At 36.6% G+C, this 19,969-nt stretch overlaps 1 protein-coding gene across 1 annotated transcript in view; it reads right to left on the bottom strand.

Annotated features, from left to right (window-relative positions):
• The window catches only part of COBLL1 (cordon-bleu WH2 repeat protein like 1), a gene marked incomplete at both ends in the record, with an annotated part of 133,096 nt that overhangs the window by 45,721 nt on the left and 67,406 nt on the right, over positions 1-19,969 (bottom strand). The window contains 1 exon segment of the mRNA XM_084242165.1: positions 10,262-10,450. Coding sequence (XP_084098291.1) covers positions 10,262-10,450 — 189 coding nt within the window.

Genomic DNA, 19,969 nt, shown 5'->3' on the forward strand with positions numbered 1-19,969 from the left:
GGGAAGACTTGGAATTTAACCAAATGAGATTAAAAAGAAAAACTGAAGAGTTGTGAGGAATGATGTGATGTACTTTACGGTTTAAAAGGCTTATATTCTGAGTGTTGTATTTTGAACAGGTTGGGGGGGGGCAGTTACACAGCTATTGCAAAAAGTTAAGAGGGAGATGACTGTACCTTAGACAAGTCAAATTCCAGATATATTTTGCAAGGATCTGATAGGATGGAATATAAGCAGGAAGGAGTAAGAAGATACAAGGGACAGCAAGGAAGCTGGCTAATGGAAAGAGGCCTGAGTTGCAGGTTCACTATAAAATGGCAGGATTCCTCAAAGGACTCAACAGGAAGCCAAAAATTCTAATTTAATTTGTTTGCTATCTCATATGCTTATTAACCTCTCCCTGGTCACCCACAGACCTCACTAAGGTCTTGATAGCTTTGCAATAGATTTGGAAGAGGCTAAATCAAAGAAAGAAGGAAATTACAAAGGGTAAAGACTGAACAATAAAAATCCAAAAATAAAATATAAAGTCAGAGCCAGAGGTGATTGTAAAACATAATTCCTTGGGAATTTATAATAACATGATAAAAGGAATTGAGCTTTATACAAGATGTGGATAGGGGTTGATGTCAATCTTATCTAGACCTTAAAGAGTAGAGTGCCCTCAAGATGTTATATAGGTTCCATTTGCACCTAGACATGAAATCCTCTCTAGGAGGACCACCTCTAAGCCATCTTTATTCCCAAGACCTGATATAATGTCAGAGAGGTGGTGTTGTCCATGTTGTCTCTATACAGTATCTGAAGCATGAAATTGCAAAGTTGCTGGAAAAGTCATTGCTTAAAAAAAAAAAAAAAAATATATATATATATATATATATATATATATATATACATAGGTGTAAAAGCTGGATTTTTTCCCTTTTTCTTTTTTTAACCAACAGATTTGACTAGTAACCATGTCTTATCTACTGCCATGCCTTCTTTACACTGAGGTGGAATATAACCATTATGTGGACTAAGACCTTTTTCAAAAACAGCTTCAGAGATGGGTTCAAATGCTTCAAGTATTTAACTGAAGTTTCAGCATTTGGCACTACTGAGCAATGTGACGATTTTAAGGGTAGGAATTAGTGACTACTGGCTCTACCATAAAGAAGTCATAACTTGAGAGTAGAACATTAACTTTTAAGTAAGTTCTGAATCCAATGGGGCTGCTTTAGGATTAACTGGTCACAAAGTGTACCCACAGAAAATAAAATCATCTCTTGAATAGAGTTGTTTAGAATCATCTACCTGGATACCAACTAACTTCAACCAAAGACAGCAATTTTGGTTTGAGAATAATTATTCTGAGCTAAAACCTAACAGAAGTTGCCTAACAGGTTTGACCTTGGGATCCCCAGAGAAGGACAATTGTTTTTCTATTTGCTAAAGCAGGAGCACATGCCAGCAGTACACCTGATGCCAGAGTCAAATTATTAAAGGTTGAAAAAATTGGCTGAAATTGATCATCACTTCTTCATTCAAAGAAAAAAAAAATTTTTGTCTTCTTCTACACCACCACAGCACTTTGAATTTTGTATATTATTTAACAGAATCTGCTTTGCATTAATAGTTACAGATTTTTTTTTCTCTTGTAAAATAATGATTTCCCGGAGGGCATATTTTTCTTTAAGACTCTTTAAAAACTCTTGTTTGAAATGGAAAAATCCCTAGGAGATTTCGTACTACCTTTGATAAATAAATAACAACCCCTTGTATTAATTTCACATCTATTATCTCCTTTGGGCCCACAACCATCACAAAAGTACTCACACTTAATGAATTTAAAAATTGGGGCGAGAGAAGTTACATGACCACATGATGGAAAGCATATATAGAATTAGAGAGCACATATAGAATTAGGGAGCATATATAGAATTAGGGACAATTAGGGTTAGAGAATAGTCCTGACTTCAAATCCAGTAGGACTTCTACATTTTCACCCTTATGGCACCAAAAATCAGGATTCAGGATGGGGCAGATGGTTTGCAGTTGGCCCTCTGCTTCTGCTGCAGTTTTACTTCATGGACTGACGATATCACAAAAGCAATCCCTAAATCTGCCAACCCATTCACACTGGTGACAAATATTGAGGATAATCTTGTCCTGGTTTTGCTACCTTCTGGGTAAGCGAAGACATCAATTTTTGTGTCTTAATGATCTAGTTGAGTATCAAAAGTGCAGGTCATGATTCCCAAATAACTTTCAGACCAGCAAAATGCCTAACTATTGCCTTGGTGAATTTCTAAAACTTAGAGATGTTTAAACAAAGTCCTTTACCAATAGGGTGGGTATGTAACCTATCATTCAATCTGGGACACCTGGGAGTGAAAAGGGCACTAGTAGCAATTAGCCTGTGATAATAAATTCAGGAACTGCCATAGGGAAATAAGGATGCATGATGGAAAACAGGTTCATCTATGCCATAATAGATGAATTTCAAGCATCTGAAAAGGAGTCCAACTCTATGAATAAGAATCCTCCTTAATGTGATTCTTTAAATCTGTCCCAGTATCTAACAACTATTTTACACATTTCCAAAAAATCCTCAAAGCTATATTGTATTGAACTGGTTCTAGCTCTCCATTATGAAAGCACTTCAACAATCAGTCATACCAATGATATTAAAGGAAAATTTTAGAACACTCCCTGCTGTTACTGACACTAACCCACTGGATTTGGCAATGAGTTCAGCAATGAAGTACTGCTCTCTATTATGCCTGTGTGTATGAAATGAAGTGGATCAGGTACACACACAAATACATCTAACCTCAAATTTAAGAATGCTTGAGTTATACAACAGAAAACATTTTGAAGTAATACAGAATTAACATTTAAAGATCATTAATAAATGATCTAGTCAGTATGAAACTGACAAAAGTATCAAATATTAAAAATACATTTCTTAAATTAAAGTTTTAATTTACCACTTTAGACTAACCTCTACCTAGTCATTTATTTGAATGGCATATTCAGAGCTAATTATAAATAATTACCTCCTGAAAGCTGTGGTTTAAGAATATACCTTCTAATACACAGACATATCCTTTATAAAAACAGAACTACTATCAATATATCTCATTGCAGTTGGGACAATTCATATATAGACAAATAAGATAAAATTTTATTGACATGAAAGTTAGAAATCATTAACTAAAAAGGGCAGGTTAAAAGAAAGCATTATCTTATGCCATTTTAACAAAACAAAGAACATAGTGCCTATATAGGTATTTGTTTACATATACATTTGTAAGTATGCATGTTTTATGTGTGAAAAGGTTATATTAACCTGCAGTGCTAACATATAAGCTGCTTGCTTAGTAATGGCACGACATTTTAGGTTTTCTTGGCTTGTCTGTATTTTCCAACTTTTTATGAGTTCCAATTACTATATTTGTAGTCATAAAAGAGTCCAAATAAAATAAACAAGGGTCCTTGTTATGAGATATAGATGCTAAAAAGAGAAGGGAGTAGAAAATGGCCCTCCTAGGAATTACATTCACTCCTTTCCCATTCAGGAGAGCAATGAACAAAAAGAGGATTACATGGCCCCTGGCTCAGAGTTGTGGAGTCTAGATTGCAAGATTGTTCAGCACCACCAACTAAAAACTCAAGCAGTACTGTTATAGTTAGATAATTTAACAACAAAATTCCAAAAGTTTTTAAGCAGCTATAAGTATCGAATAAGCAGCTGTAAGTATTGAATAAGTGTTTTAAGCAGCTATAAGTATTGAATAAGTATCGAAAAAACATTTAAGGATTCTTATGGAGTACAACATGATTTGTCTCATGCAATAGATTTTCAGCAGCAGTGTTTGTAAAATATATTAGACTATTTTATACTATATTTACCACACATTTGTCAACATTTGACACTATCCAATAAAAATAAATATGATATCAACTTTTAAAACTTCTGTGATCCACACTGGTGTTTTGCTTAAAAAAAAAAAAAGACCCACATTGATCCAAGTGACAGTCTATGTTTTCCCCAAGAGGTGGTGCTATACTCCATGTAAACCAATCAGGAGCTAGTTATCTGACCTAGTCCAGTCAAAACCATGAACGCTCAGCTCTTAAATTGGTGCTACTGAACAGGCAAATCAGGCCGCAAATCATATGCGACATGTCTTGGATCATTTTACAGGCATTTTTCGAAGAGGTGAGGTGACTTGCTTGAGATCACACAGTAAGCTATAGAGTCAACTATAGAGCCTAGCTTTTCTAACTTCAAGTTCTATGCTTTCTTTATTTGTGTTTTCATTCATGACATTCTCATTATTTGCTGTAATCAAAACAAATTCTTATTTATGGTATGGGCATTAAATAGAAAAAGATCCTGTTATACTGATTTTATTCCTTTTGTAGGAAAGTATGCTAGTATAGCCCTGAGAGTGCTTTCCCTGCAGGCTACCAAAGAGAATTAACATTACTCTTTTATCAGATTTCCCAAGTTGAAATTGGTTTAAAGTGTTCCAGAGAAAGAGAAAAGATGGAAAAAGAATGAATACTTACTCAATGAGGAATAGTTATGTACCTCCGGCCTACATCCCAGTGCTTATATGCATAAATAAATCCTTTTTAAAAATCATAATAAAAGTTATGTGATATTGGGCAGATATCTGACTACAAAGGAAAGCTCTACAGTGATATACAAATACACCAACATAGTGCAAATATCCTATGTAGTATCTATAACAATTTAGCCCATAAGTTATTTTCTTTAAAAAGTCAACTTTTCTCAAATATTGATAGAAAACTTTCTTAATGTTGTATATTATAGCATTTTCTGAGGACAGTCCCTGGGCAGCTTGTCTCTAACAGCAGTATGCTTTGATGTTCACTGTTTATAAGGCACAGAGCTGCTGTTGGGTGAAAAAGGTTGCTTATCAGTGTGTGCTCATGCCTGCAAGCACACACACACATATTATGTCTATCATCTTAGTCTATGTCTACCTACATCTCTATAGTCATCGACTTTATCTGCAGGAGACACATTCCAAGACTCCCAGATAATACTAAAACCCTATGTACACTTTATTTCTATACATAAATACCTATGACAAAGTATAAGATTAACAATTAAAAGTAAAAGATTAGCAATAATGAAATTGAACTATTACAAAAATATATATATAATAGGGCTTCTCTGGTGGTGCAGGGGTTAAAGTCTCACCCTATCAAGTTATCTGCAGCCACTGCAGCCTGAGTTTGATCCCCCTCCAGGGAGCTAACCCACAAGGTGCAGCAGACCCCTCCTGTCTCACCCACTGCTCCCCATAACAGTGTATTTCAGTGGATCTGCCTGTTCTGCTCCCCACTCTGCATCTGGTGAATCCTCTCACCCCTCCAACTCCAACACCTCTGGCCTGCATCCCAGTTCTTATATGCATAAATAAAAAAATAAATCTTAAAAAAATCATAATAAAAGTTATGTGAATGTGTCATCGCTCAAAGTATTATATGTAATATTTTCAGTCTGCAGGTAACTGAAACCTTGGAAAATGAAAAAAATGGAGAGATATATAGAGACAGACAGACACAGATAGACATAATACATATTCTGCATTGTATATTATATGCAAAATGTTTCACAATGAATATGTAAAATCTTTTAATTCTTCCTTCACTCTAGTAATCCATGATATTAGGATTCACAGAAATACTCAATGGGTTTTCTGACTGGCACTGCCCTCATTTTAAGGAAAGGCTCAAAATGTCAAGATGGTAGACAAAGGATAACTTTTAATTATTAAAGAGGCAGCATCATTAAACTCTTGTAGCAAAAGATTATTAAGCTACAGGAGACTATCAACCTAATTCAGGATAACAAGTATTTAATTTTATCATAAAGTCCATTACCATATCCAACCTTATTGTGTTCCCTAATCTGAATAAGCCTTTTGGTGGGAAAAAAAAAAAATCTATGTACAAACAAGGGCATTCTTCTGAAGATAATGCTGTGTGTTCACATTCTCTCAAATGGAACATTCTAAGCATATCTCTGTGTGAGTTGTGTAAGAAAGAAGGGAACTTTCTAAAAATGTTCCCCAAGGATATGTTTTGAGAAAAAAAAATTCCAAAAAGTTAAATGAAGCATGTAAGTTTTCTAAACATTTGTTGCAGTATATTATACTTCTTCAAAGGAAATACATACAACTCTCAAAATAAATCTTAGAATATCTAAACCCACTAAGGAAAGATAGTCTCAAAAAATTAGAGCCCCTTCATAATGAGATATATTATGTGTGATTCATCTAAGAAAACCATATTATGGGCTTAAACTTATTTAAAATTATTCTTCCCTAGTTTCCCACCAAATTCCTGTACCACTCTGCTGACATTTCTCCTACGTCCTTATTGTTACTTAACCATAAGGAAATTAATTTTACGGATATCACAATGAATGAGACTTCACTGTAGGTAGCTACTATTTTTCAGAAATAGAATACATTTTTCTATTTGAACATTTATTTTTTTTTAAAGATTCATTTATTTATGCAAGAACTGGGGTACAGGCCAGATGTGTGAGAGGGTGAGAGAATTCACCAGAGACAGAGCGGGGAGCATAACAGGCAGACGGACGGAAGACACTGCTGAGGGGAGCAGCAGGCAAGACAGGAGAGGTCTACTGCACCATGTAGGTTTCTCCCCAGCTGGCCGGGAATCGAACTGGTGCTGCAGAGGCTGCAGACAGCTTCACAGTGCTGCATTCAATCCACAGCACCACTGGGGAGGCCCAACTTTTGCTGTCATTATTGTTACATTGTTGCTTTAAAAAAAAAAACCAATGTGCTAGTAGTAGCTGCCATTCAATATACCCCAAATTATACTCTTAGATACCCTGAATGGCACTACACACTATCTAGGTCACACTCTTTAAGATATCAAGACTCACACTCCTAAGATACTCAGAATCACGCAACCACTTTTAATTATAAACACTAATATAAAAAAATAATCATAGTAGCCACAGCTTGAGGCATTCCTGAATGACAGAACTATTAGAAACAAAAATCCCTAAAGCAAATCCCCTAGAAAAAAATATGGATTTCAAACAAATTCTACTCTCAGAAAGATCCTTCAACCATAAACAAAAAAGCAATCAAAATGTGGGGAATTCCCATTCTGGGTATTTTTTTTTTTTTTTTGGCCTTGTTCTCTACCTGGATATAATATCTTTATTTCAACAATCTTGGGAAAACAACTAGGGTCTATCCATATGCCTCTCAAAGCACATCATGTGAACTGCGACTCTGTTAACATTTAAGGGTTTAGGGAGACAATATTTTGATGAGTTTATTAAATGTGTACTATACTACAAGAAACTGTGCTAAACACTATCGAGAAAAGTAATGTCATGGATCTTACGGTTTATTCAAAAAAGACAAGATGTGCACGTAAATTATAGCATCAAATTATATAAAGTCTGAGAAGAGTTTGAAGTCAGAGTTAACAGATCAGTCTAGGGAGATCAAGGAGTCTTTCTATTAAGAAAAAATGTTGTGTTAGATAAACTGGAGAAAATGTAGCTGGGAAGGTACTCCAGAAACACTTTCATAAAGGTGTAGAGGTGGAAAAAGCAGAATATGTACAGAACAATTATGGGGCTGAAGGTTAAGATACACAGAGAAGCAGCAAAGAAAAAGTCTACTTAATTTTAGAGGAGAAGAAAATAAGGCGTCCCAATCTCCAGGTGTGGTAGTTTGGACTTCCTTAATTTCTTCCTTAATTTGGTATTGAATTGCTGTCCCTGCAGTCTTTTACCAAAGGTAGCAACACAGAGGGTTGTTTTAGACAGATTAATGTGAGGGTGGAGGGTAAATGGAGCGAGCCCAGGGTAAGGAAAGCGGTTCTCAATAGAAAATAGAGGAAGCCAATATGTGCCAGGCCCTGATAGTATTTCATTTAATCCCAACAACAATTCAGTTATAAAACATGTTTATAGATAAGAAGATGAGGCAATTCATTAACAGTTGATAGCACAGAAACAAAAGGCTGATTGATAGAAAAATTACTCAAGTTTAAGAACTGGGATGCACACATGCTAAAAGGTCCAAAGAATGAAAAAAATCTAGGGTCTCTGCAATTGCGAATGACCTATGTAGAAGTCAAGTTAAATATGAAGAAAAATACAGCAACCTAAGCAGCAGTCATAAATTAGACTTTATCCTAAGGAGGATGAGAAACAAATTCAATTAAGAAAGACAAAGGAGGTAAGTTGATGTCAAAGGTTGTGTTCAAGAAGAAACCCTAAGATTTCAGTAATGAAACAGTTTCAAAGTGATGAGACACCACCACCCTGGTGGAAAGGGGAAGTAGACTGCAGAGTTAAAGAAATGGAATAAAATTTAGTCAAGGCAGCACTCAGAAAAGTGTAAAATAATTGCAATGGGGACAGGATAGAATGGAAAACCGTGATTTTAATACTGAAGTCATCGAGATTACAAAAAATAAATTTAAAAAACCCAAAAGGCTGATAAAGATGACTGCAATACAAAGCCGGGACTGGTATGCCCGGAAAAACTTCTGAGGACCACTGTGATGGGAACAAGTAACCTGTCAGCACCAGTGAAGAACTGGGGAAGATACTGACTTTTTAAAAATTGTTTTGAATTCAGAGAAAATAAGCAAAATTGCCTTTATTACACCCAGTCATATTCATTGTTATCATTATTTTATTTTATTTTTTATTTTTTTTTTTTTTAATAGAGGCATGTTTTATTTATTTATTTATTTTGTTTGTTTTGTTTTTATACATGCACTGGGTACAGTCAGAAGTGCGGGAGGGTGAGAGAATTCACCAGAGCCAGAGCGGGGAGCAGAGCAGGCAGAAGGACTGAAGTACACTGCTGAGGGGAGCAGCGGGCGGCAGGAGAGGTCTGCGCGCCATGTGGGACCCTCCTCCGGTGGCCAGGGAGCAGCCGGGGATCGAACCGGCACCACAGAGGCCGCGGGCAGCTTCGCAACCCAGCGCTCAACCGCTGCGCCACCGGGGAGGCCCTGTTATCATTATTTTAAAGCCAGGTTAACAGCATTATTTCAAGGACTGAAGATGATGACTATTGTCTCTACTTTATAAGTTGCCTTTTTCACCAGAGGGGCACCTCCCAGGTGATGACCTATATCTAAGGTGGAAGGCAAGGAACTAGGGCAACTATAAGTTTCTCAAACTCATGAATACAGTTCAATGTGTGATCACCAAACCTACATTAAATACAAAATAAATGGCAAAATGTAACTTACTCAAACTTACTGAGCTTTTAATGCACAATATTATATATTTTGTTTGCTAATGTTGAACATTTCTCATAATTTGTAAAGTTACACATAATCTTAAGGATAGATATTAAATTTATCTTGAATGAATTTCTTCTAGATAAATACACATTGTAAGAATACAATACCCATATTTTCCTCCTTAACTTATTCTTTGGTTCTGCACACATGTTCACACATGCTGCACTAAGGTCAAAACAGCTTAAATTTCTAAAACAGGTGACCTGATAACAAAAGGCCAGTTGATGATGAAAGGTGAAACAAAACCAAGCATACAACTCATGTAACTTTCCACTTCAAAATGAAATGGAAAATTACACTTGGCTTTATTCCAATTTTCCAATTTTTATGCAGGTATTGAAACTATCAGTCTCTTAAATCATATATTCACTTCTTGGTAGCTTAAAGTTTAACTTGACATTTCTATTAAAATTATTCATACTTTCAGTAAACTAATTAAACCCAATTTAAAGATAGATTTATCAAATTTTGATAAATAAGAATGAGATTTTAACAATATTTGGTAACTTCCACAAAATCAAATTCACAGAAGTAGCTTAAAAGAGAAAGAATAATTTGGAGAAGAAAGGTAAGGATTTTCTCATGGGTCACACTGCCTGACTTAGGAAATTCGACTTATAAAATCAACATAACTAATAAACATTCTGCTGAAAAAGAATTTTTTTTAAAAAAATAAGCAATTAACAAAATGTAAAGTGGGCTATTTTCAAGAATGGCTTAACTAGAGTTGTGGAATTCATAGTAATGGTATTAAAACATGTTAGAAAAATTTTAGTACCTTTCAGCATTATTTTAAAAGATAATTGAGTGATAACATGTTTTTTTTCAGAGAAAAAAAATCAAGAAGGGTAGAACAGAGGATTTCAATGACACAAGAAGAAACAAAAGTTCTGGTATTTCATTTGCTCCATCATACCTGCCATGAACTGTAGTAGATTTGATAATATCCCCAGGTAGAACTACTGAGAGTTCAATGTCTTTATCTACCAGGTTTTCTTTCTGATCCATGATGAAAGCAGAGGATTCTACAGAGTCATAGACAGAAATGACATCAACGTTTTTGGTCTCAGCTGGAGGAAGTGGTGCCTTGGCTTTTGTTTTTTTCCTAAAATAAAAACAAAACACTAGAAATAATATACATTTTTAAGTAACTTTATAATACAATCTAATTTTATAAAAATAAGCAAACTATACATGCATATGCTTTTCACAACTAGAAAATATATACACCAAAATGCTAACAGTTGTCTATCAGAGATGATGGAATTAAGTGATTTTTTTTTTGCTTTTTTTTAATCAACTTTTTCTGTTTGTTATCAATTTAACAATATACCCACACTCCTTGTTGATAAAAGATATACTGCAACAAAGAAGTTTGATATTTGCCTCCATTAAGTTCAATTCACATGTGCTACTACAGTAAAACAAAAAGTATGACTTGTTTTCTTTGATGAGATAAATTATGAAATATAAATTCTGTCTCAAGATGGAGATGAGATAGTCTTACCTCTGTATCTCTTATAGTAGCTCTTATGGTAGCTCTTATGTCTGTGCCTCTCATTCTACTCTTCATATCTATAGATTCTAACTCTAACATTCTAAGGCTAGCTGAAACCACCCTTTCTCCCTACCACTCTTGAGTCTCTCCCTAAATAGTACAAAGATTCCATAAATGCAACATTTTCTCCTATATACCAGCTCCATTTGTGTGCCTACATTTCTAACTCCCTGCAAGAAGCAGCATGCTGGATTCCTACTATGCTTAGGCATGAACAAGGAACTGTGATAAGTTATTTGAAAATTATATTTCTGTTTCCATGACAATGTTACAAATAATTATTCTATTAAATGTTTCAGTGTCACTTATTAGGACAATCCTTTAAATAATTTGTAACAGAAATAGATAGTAGATAGCTGGAAAAAATTCACATGGGCCAATTTATTGGTTTACCCTATTTTGTCCCTGAGTTGTACATTTTCCTTATTTCCTTTTCTCTTGTAAATAAACCTTTTATTAACCTTTTGTGTGTGTCTGTAGTAGAGTATTCATAAGACCCTTTAAAGTGCGCGGGTGAGGACCCACAGCCAGGAACCCATTTAATATTGGGGCTGCTCTATAACAATTTGATGGATTGAAAAAAATGAAACATGAAAAGAAAAATAAACTAGCCACAAGTAATGACACATACACATTTTTTAAGTACTGCAAAACAGCTTTTGGAAATGCTAACTTGATGAAAGGCTGATTACTTTCGGAAGAATACTATTGCATCCATGGGCCTCCCTGGTGGCACAGTGGTTGAGCACTGGGTTGCAAAGCTGCCCTCAGCCTCTGAGATGCTGGTTCAATCCCCAGCTGCACCCCGGCCACCGGAGGAGGGTACCACATGGCAGGCACATCTCTCCTGCCGCCCACTGCTCCCCTCAGCAGTGTACTTCGGTCCTTCTGCCTGCTCTGCTCCCCGCTCTGGCTCTGGTGAATTCTCTCACACTCCTGTGCTTCTGACTGTACCCAGTGCTTGTATAAATAAATAAATAAATCTATCTTAAAAAAAAAATAATACTATTGCTTCCATTCAGAAAAATATAAATTTTAATAATTATTAATTAACTAAATATAAAATATAAATTTTTAATAAATAAAGCCAAACAAAAGGGTTTCTTCGTAAGTAAATAAGCAACATCCACACATTCAGTATTTTCAAAATTTAAGGTCTTACAAATCCAAGCACCTTTATGCACGTAACATCATGAAAAAAAGAGAAGTTTCTACATTGTATATGAATTTTCTAAAATAATAGGTCTTTAATTTTTATGAGTAAAATGCAAAAATATATTGTACTTCAGAAAATATTTATAATAGTGAAAAAATCAATTTTTAAATTACAATCTATGGCAAGTTTATAAAGTCTATATGAAAAATAACTCATTTAAAAAAGTTTAATCTGCAGAATTTGACTGCTCTTATGTTCAATAAAAGTATTAAGTGGATAATCATGTACAGCATTCATTTAAACATTGAGGATACAAAGATGTCGAGACCCCATTTCTACTCAGGCTTTGTACCCCAAAAGGACTAATATTTACAAAATTCTAATAAATTTTGATGACTGCTTTGATACAGGTGTAAAGTTGGTATAGCTGAAGTTCATGGGAAGAGAAAGTAGGATTCCAGAAAGCAGAAATATTTTCAGAAGGCACACATCAGTTGGGCTTTGGAGAATGAACAGAAAGTCACAAGAAAACACATGAAATAATTGATATTTCAGGTTAAGGAAAGAAAATGAAGCTATGAATGACTATAAATTGAATGGTTGGTAAAATTCCAAAGAAAATTCAAAGGAGATGAGAAATCAATGAATCAATTAGGAAACTTTTATAAATAACAGAATTCAGTAAAGTGGTTTGGAGTAACATACTAAAGTCAATTGTTCTGCATAAAAAGAAAAGCAAGAAGTAGTCAGATAGTATAATGAAAGCAAAAACCTTTCTTTTCAATAGCAACAGAAATGAATTTTACAAATTGTTTCAGTAAGTATAACAAGAATCCTTTTATATAAAGAAAAATCTTAACACCAAATATTCAGTGTGGCTCTTCCCTTTTTACTCCAGATTTGTAAACCCAGGCCTTCTTGACAAGGGGCATTGACTAAATGGATCTCAAATTCGATTTAACTTCAGTTTCCTTCCCCTAGTTCCTCCAAACCAAATCCTTTCCTCTCCAAGTCTTCCAACTCAGTAAATCACAATTCTTTCAGTTACTTTTGCCAAAAATTCTGTCTCACACACATACTTACAATCTATTCCATGGACAAGTTCTGCCAACTCTGTATCATACACCCAGAATCCAGCAGCCTGTTACCCAAACACCTCTGTTCAAGCCGCTAACTGGTCTTCCTGCTCCCAGTCTTGTTATTTTACATTCAATTGCTGAAGTGAGTCTTTTGAAATGTAAATCAGCCCACCATCCATCCTCTCCCACCCTCCTTTGGCTTCCAACCCCACCCAGAATAAGGAATTTTATAAACTGTCCTCCTTTACCAGGAACCTACCATCTCACACTTTTATCTAGGATCACTGCACTCCAATCCCATGATTGTCTTTTCCTTCAACATACAGAACAATCCTGTCTCAGGATCCACTGCCACATCTGCTCCTTAGTTGAATGTAATTCATTTCCTTCTGCTTTACTTATTTACCAGTTTTCCTTCCATTATAGAGCAATTAATCCCATAAAAATGGGGATTTATCTCCACTGCCATGTGTCACATGTGTTTGCAAAGGCACAGAATCTCTCAAACAATGCCTGCCACACAGTAGGCACTGTTATTTATTGAATGAATGAATTCAATGAATACTTCCCACAGAGATGAAGTACCAAAGCAAGGGAGAAAATAATTTTTTATTGTGCTTTGAGAATTATGTGTTGGATTTTTAGAAATTAAGTTAACATTTTATTTTTTTTAAAGATGAGTATCGAAAAACACACTAAATTTATTTGTAAGGGGTAACTGGGAACCTCAGGGCTTTTAAAGAGTATCACAGGAAAGACAAGAAGAATTCAATTGCCACCGGCAAGGATAAAAAGCAGTAGGAACAACTTCGTGGACTTGATTTTCAAAAGTGTCAGTGAAAGAAGACAGGCACCTCCTGCTGCCACTGTGACTTGCCATCCCCTACTTCCATCATTCCATGTGCCAGCCCATCTCCAGGCTTGCTCATTCTGGTCTCCATTTGACCTCTCTGACTTTACTCATATTATCTATATCCTTCAAGGTCCAGATTGAGTCACAAATTCTTGGGCTGTCTCACATGTCTGCTGCACACGGTTAATGACTGCCTCTGATTCACAGTTTTAATATTCCGTGTATGTGTGACTGTCTTATTTTCTAAGGTTCTTTCCTTAGCCTATGATGAAAATCCATCTCTAATTACTAAACTCTACTTAAAAAAAAACTTCTACTGTTACAGGGCAGGATGAGGGGCAGCCCAGGGGACCCCAAACCTGCCCACCCTAAATAGTTTCTGCCATCAAGACCAAACATAATCTAGTGCATAAGACATTTAATGGAAAGGAACTTTAATAAAATTAGGGTGCAACAAAGAGGAGGGAAAGAACAGAGTTTCGAAATCAAGCCCCCGAAATTGCCCATCCCCTGTGGATGTAAAAGTCCAGCCAAACAGGCCACTGAAACTTGAAAGCCTGTCACAAGTCTAAGGCACCTGCTGGTGGGCACTCATAGGAAAAGGGCAGAAGGGGCCTTCCTCTAGACAAATCTGGAGGAAAAGAGCAAAATCAGGGCCTCCCCGGTGGCGCAGTGGTTGAGCGCTGGGTTGCGAAGCTGCCCGCGGCCTCTGGGGCGCCGGTTCGATCCCCGGCTGCTCCCCGGCCACCAGAGGAGGGTCCCACATGGCGCGCAGACCTCTCCTGCCGCCCGCTGCTCCCCTCAGCAGTGTACTTCGGTCCTTCTGCCTGCTCTGCTCCCCGCTCTGGCTCTGGTGAATTCTCTCACCCTCCCGCGCTTCTGACTGTACCCAGTGCATGTATAAACAAAACAAACAAACAAATAAATAAATAAATAAACATGCCTCTATTAAAAAAAAAAAAAAGAGCAAAATCAAAATCAAAATAAAAGCTGCCACTGTTAACCTTCCCACAGGTCTCTCACCCACATCTATTTCAAGCAGTCCAAGACCAAGAAGCAAGCAGAGTCTCTTCACATGTCTGTTCCATGTTCCTCCTCCAGGTCTCCTTCTTGATCTCTATCTTTCTTCCTTTCTTCTCTCAGTCTCCTCTCCAGCTTCTCCCCCCTACTCAGCTCCACTCTTCTTGGGTGGGGCAGGGAATCTGGAACCCCCCCCCACTTCCCTTGGGACCACCCTGTTACACTACTGAACATCTTAATGGCACCTAGTATTACTCTAAATAATAAAGCATTTGTCACCTTTGTTCCTATAAATTGAAAGGCAAATGTGAATCAAATCTTTCCTAAGGAACAAGAAATCCAATAGGAAAGATGCAACGTAAAAGTAAATAATGAACATGAAGCAAAAAATAAGTATCATAAAACAGATGGACAATCTTGAAAAATCAAGGTAATGAGCAAGCTAAAACTAGCTCTGTGGGGGAGGAGAAGCAGTTATCAAGGTATATTTCAAAGAGGAGACTTGTGAGTCAGTTCTTAAAAGAAAAGTAGAACTAAGGTAGGCAGAGCCTGAAGAATCAATTATATATTGGCCCCCAGTTGTAATCCTTTTAGAGTATATTTGGATTGTGTCTGTCTGATTAAAGCTCACTAATATAATCTAGTGAAAAGAATACCAGATAGAGACCTAGAATTGACCTGCATCCTAAGTAGTGTTAAGACTTATCTGAACTTTTACTCACCAGCAGTATTTTAAAAATATCTTTTACCTACCCCCAGTGTTCTCAATTTTTTGGTTGAAATACTTCGAAGCTATAATAACAAAATTAAATGTTACCCATAAACCACAAAACATATAATGAAAATAATCAAAGGTTATAACCTAATCTAAGTATAGGAAATTCTGGTAATGAAAAACAAAAATATATCAACATTCAATAATTTACAGCTTAATAATACTAGTTTTCATTAATATTTTAAATTATAGTAATTGGATTTCCCACCCCTTTTAAACAGGAATGTTTGCTTAGTGTTCTAACCCTAGGGATTTTCACGTAAACTCTTCTACTCCCGTGGCCTAGTTTAAGCATCAGTCTCTGCTCCTTAGAGGCTGCTACCCTCAACAGTAAACAATAGCAAATTTCACACAGGAGGTTATACTGAAAAGATCTCTGAGGCAGAAAACTTCTCTGGCGCAGAGTAAAAATTCATTATTTAAACCTTAAAAGCAACAAGGCACAGTAAATTAATGCTTAAGTAAATCATTGCTTTATTCACTAATGTTATCTCAATATTACAATCACTTTTCAAAGTGAAAATTAAGGTACAATTTTGTAACAGGGTGGTCCCCAGGAAAGGGGGAGGTTCCCTGCCCCACCCAAGGGAGGGTGGAGCTGAGCAGGAAGAGGAGAAGCTGCAGAAGAGACTGAGGAAGGAAGGAAGCAGGATGGAGCCAGGAGACCTGGAGGAGGCGCGTGGAGCCTAGAGACACGTGAAGAAACTGCGCTTGTCTTTTGGTCGTGGACGGGGTGACATAGATGTGGGTGAGACCCGTGGGGAGGTGACAATGGCAGCTTTTATCTTGATATTGATTTTGCTCTTTTCCTTCCGGGCTTGTCTGGTTGTTTCTGACCCTTTTCTGAGGGTCCCCACTGGAAGATGCCTTAGACTTGTGGCAGGCTTTGGGGCCTTGCTCTGGGCCAATCCCATTTGGATGGACTTTTACCCACGAGGGGACGGGTAACTTTGGGTGCTTGATTTAGAAACTAGATTCTTTGCCTTTCCTGTATTGTTTCCTAGTTTTATTAAAGTTCCTTCCCATTAAAGTCTCATATGTTTTGTGTTGATGCGGCGGATGGCAGAACCCTACATAGAATAGGCAGGTTTGCGGGGCTTGGGCTGCCCCTCTCCCTGCCCTATAACAATTTCACATTATACAATAATACATTTGGAAAATATCAGAACATCATTTCAACACAGAATCCTATTGACAATTTGCTATTACAACTGGTCTTTTTATCCTTTATCAAGCAAGCTGAAAAGCATGTGTCCACTGTAATTACTATTCCATTCGTGTCAATATTAACATCTGATTAAATGAAAAGAGGGAATAAAAGAGTTCAGCACAACAACAGAAATTTACTACTAAAATACCTCTTGATTTGAAAGAAAAAAGTTTTGTCATATGACATGTACTTACATCCTTAATAAGCTACTTATTAAGTATTGAGATCTCACTAGTTTGCTATATTTAGATAGCACACTTATAGAATCAGTTAAATAAAGACTATACAAAAATATAACTTTACTATCAAAGACAGAAACCTAACAGTGCAATTAAAACTCTCAAAACAATAGGCTTTTCAAGCATTGTATTCTAATGACCAAAAGGAAATGAAACAGTTACCCTCGGTACATAATAGAGGGCTATCAAACTAAGCTGCTTTGTGCTAAGTGTTGATGAGGCAAGCTTTCAAAATAACTAACAATGTTGAGATGCCCCTAAACTATGCACTTTAACTAGAAAGTGGAAACCAATCCTTTAAAACAATTTCTTAGTGTCTCTCTCTTAGTTTAATCAAACAAGAGATTTTGTTAAAAATGTGTTCCATTGGTGTGCATAAATTGTGCTATGCGTTTGAAGGAACGCAATGAAGAACAGCAAATGGTTATTTTTCTTGCTGAGTCTAACATCAGAGTAAATATATTAAAATGACTTTAAAAGATAACAATAATTAATTACAAGGACAGACCCAAGACATGACTGTTGAGACACATTTCTCTTATAATGTGTATACAAATTCAACGGACAATTATTTGTTTCATCTCCATCATAATTGAGTAAGTTTATAAATTCCAATAATTTCACAGTTGCCCAAGCCCTCTGCTTGAGATTTTCTTCTCTGGGCTACTCTGTGACAACACAATCTACCCTTTTCTTCTTCTCCACTGCCACTCTTCAGTCGCCAATCTCATAGCCGGATTTCTAAATGTTGGAAAATCCCAGAGCTCCTTCTCTAGCTACAGCCAGAGCTCCTTCTCTTTCTACAGCCCCCTACTTCTGGTGATTCCATTAAACTCCCTGTCTTTAAATCGATGACTCTCAAATTCACATCTTTAATACAAAGTTTATTAAACATTATATATTCCCAGTAATCTCATCATCAGTGGTCATCTCATTTGGATACCCCTATGTATCTTGTAACCAAAACTCTTCATTTTCCTCTCCATCCAAATCCCCATTTTCTTCCACTATTTCCCATTTCTACAAATGTCACTACCAAACACCCAGTTAACTGAAGCAAATATACTAGGCACAGTTTGATGCTTCACTGTCCCTGTCTCTTATTCCAATCCATCACCAAGTCCTGTGGACTCTTACCTCTGAAACATCCTCCATCGATGTACTTTTCACCAGCTCCTAGGCTACCACTCTGGTAATTATGCCATCATCTGCTGTGTTCACTGCTCCAGTGGTCGCTCTTGTTTCTCCTTTGTCCCTTAAAATCTTCCCTTTGCAGTAATCAAATTGACCTTCTAAATATGTAAATCAGATCACACCCCATCTCTGGTTCTTCTCTAGTCTCCAGGGCATTGAGATTAAGACCTAAATTCCTTCCTTAGTTTTCAAGGGCCTAGTCTTCTGGTTCTCAAAATGTGATTTCAGAGCAGAAACTGCAGCATCTGAGAACTTGTCAGAAAAACATATTCGCAGGTCCTATTCCAGAGCTGCAGAATCAGATGCACTTGGGCAGGAGGAAGAACAGGGTCCACACTTAACAATCTCCAAGTGATTGTGATGCATGTTAAAAATAAAGAAACCACTGAAATAGCCTCTTCTAACCTTGGAGGTTTCCTCTCAGTATTTCAGCATCCTGTGTAATTCATACTGATATTCTTCCCTTTCTTAAATAGACCCAGGCCCTTCACATCTGAGGGACTTGCACAGCTAGCCCCTTGAATCAAAATGCTCTTCACCATAGAACTCAAAATCATCTGCTCCTGATTTTGAATATTTCCTTTTCATAGAGATCCTCAGACCACTCAAAAGAGTTACTAACACTCATGCCCATTCCTACCCAACTCAGCCCACACTTCACATAACCCTGTTTTGTCATTATCACATTTGCCACTCTCTGATATCAAGTGTTTGTTTACTTATTATTTGGTGTTAGCTTTCAGAATGGAAATTCCATGAGAGTTGGGACCTGGTCCACCTCCTTCTCTACCAGCATCTGGAACTTTAATTGCACAAGTCAGGGTTCTCTATAAATGGTTAATTGATGGATGAGGAAAGACAGGGCCATCAATTCCATGAGTTCATGGAGAAAGAGCTTGCGGTAGGTGAGAGTTAAACTATTTTGTGATCTGTCAGAGGTATAAGAAGTCCAGAGAGACCCACATAAGTAAAAGTATTCAATCCTTGGGAAGATTCTAAATCCTAAATTCTCTGCCTATTGGGGGAAAGAATGATGTTAGGGGTTAAATTGTGACACACTGAATTCTAGAGTGGGAAGAAACCTCCTTCATTTTGCCCAGATGTTCAGTCACTTGCCTGAGGTCACGCAGCCAATCTGTAGGTCAGAGCTCAAATATTCTAGTTGTACTTTCCTTGACAAACAAGGATCATGATTAAAATAACCTAATTCTTTATTCTCTTCCCACTTTGAAGAATTCATATTTCAGTCACTTTTGGCATCCCTACTAATTAGAGATAGTGGGTATTCACAACACAGTAAATAGTTATTAATCTAATGCCTCTGTGTCTCAAAGGTAATGCCCAATAAAAACAAAAAGGAAAAGAAAGCCATGTTAGATTTTATTCTATTTTATTACCATATTATCGAAGCCAGCTAACCCTTGAGTATTTATTATGTGTCGGAGATTGTTCAATATGTTTTATATATACTAACTCTGAACTCAGAGTATCAGGTAAGTGTCACCATCTCCATCCGTCAAAAAGCTTGGAAGTGTCCAAA

Source organism: Talpa europaea, assembly GCF_964194135.1.
Source record: "Talpa europaea genome assembly, chromosome: 1".
Classification (NCBI taxonomy): domain Eukaryota; kingdom Metazoa; phylum Chordata; class Mammalia; order Eulipotyphla; family Talpidae; genus Talpa; species Talpa europaea.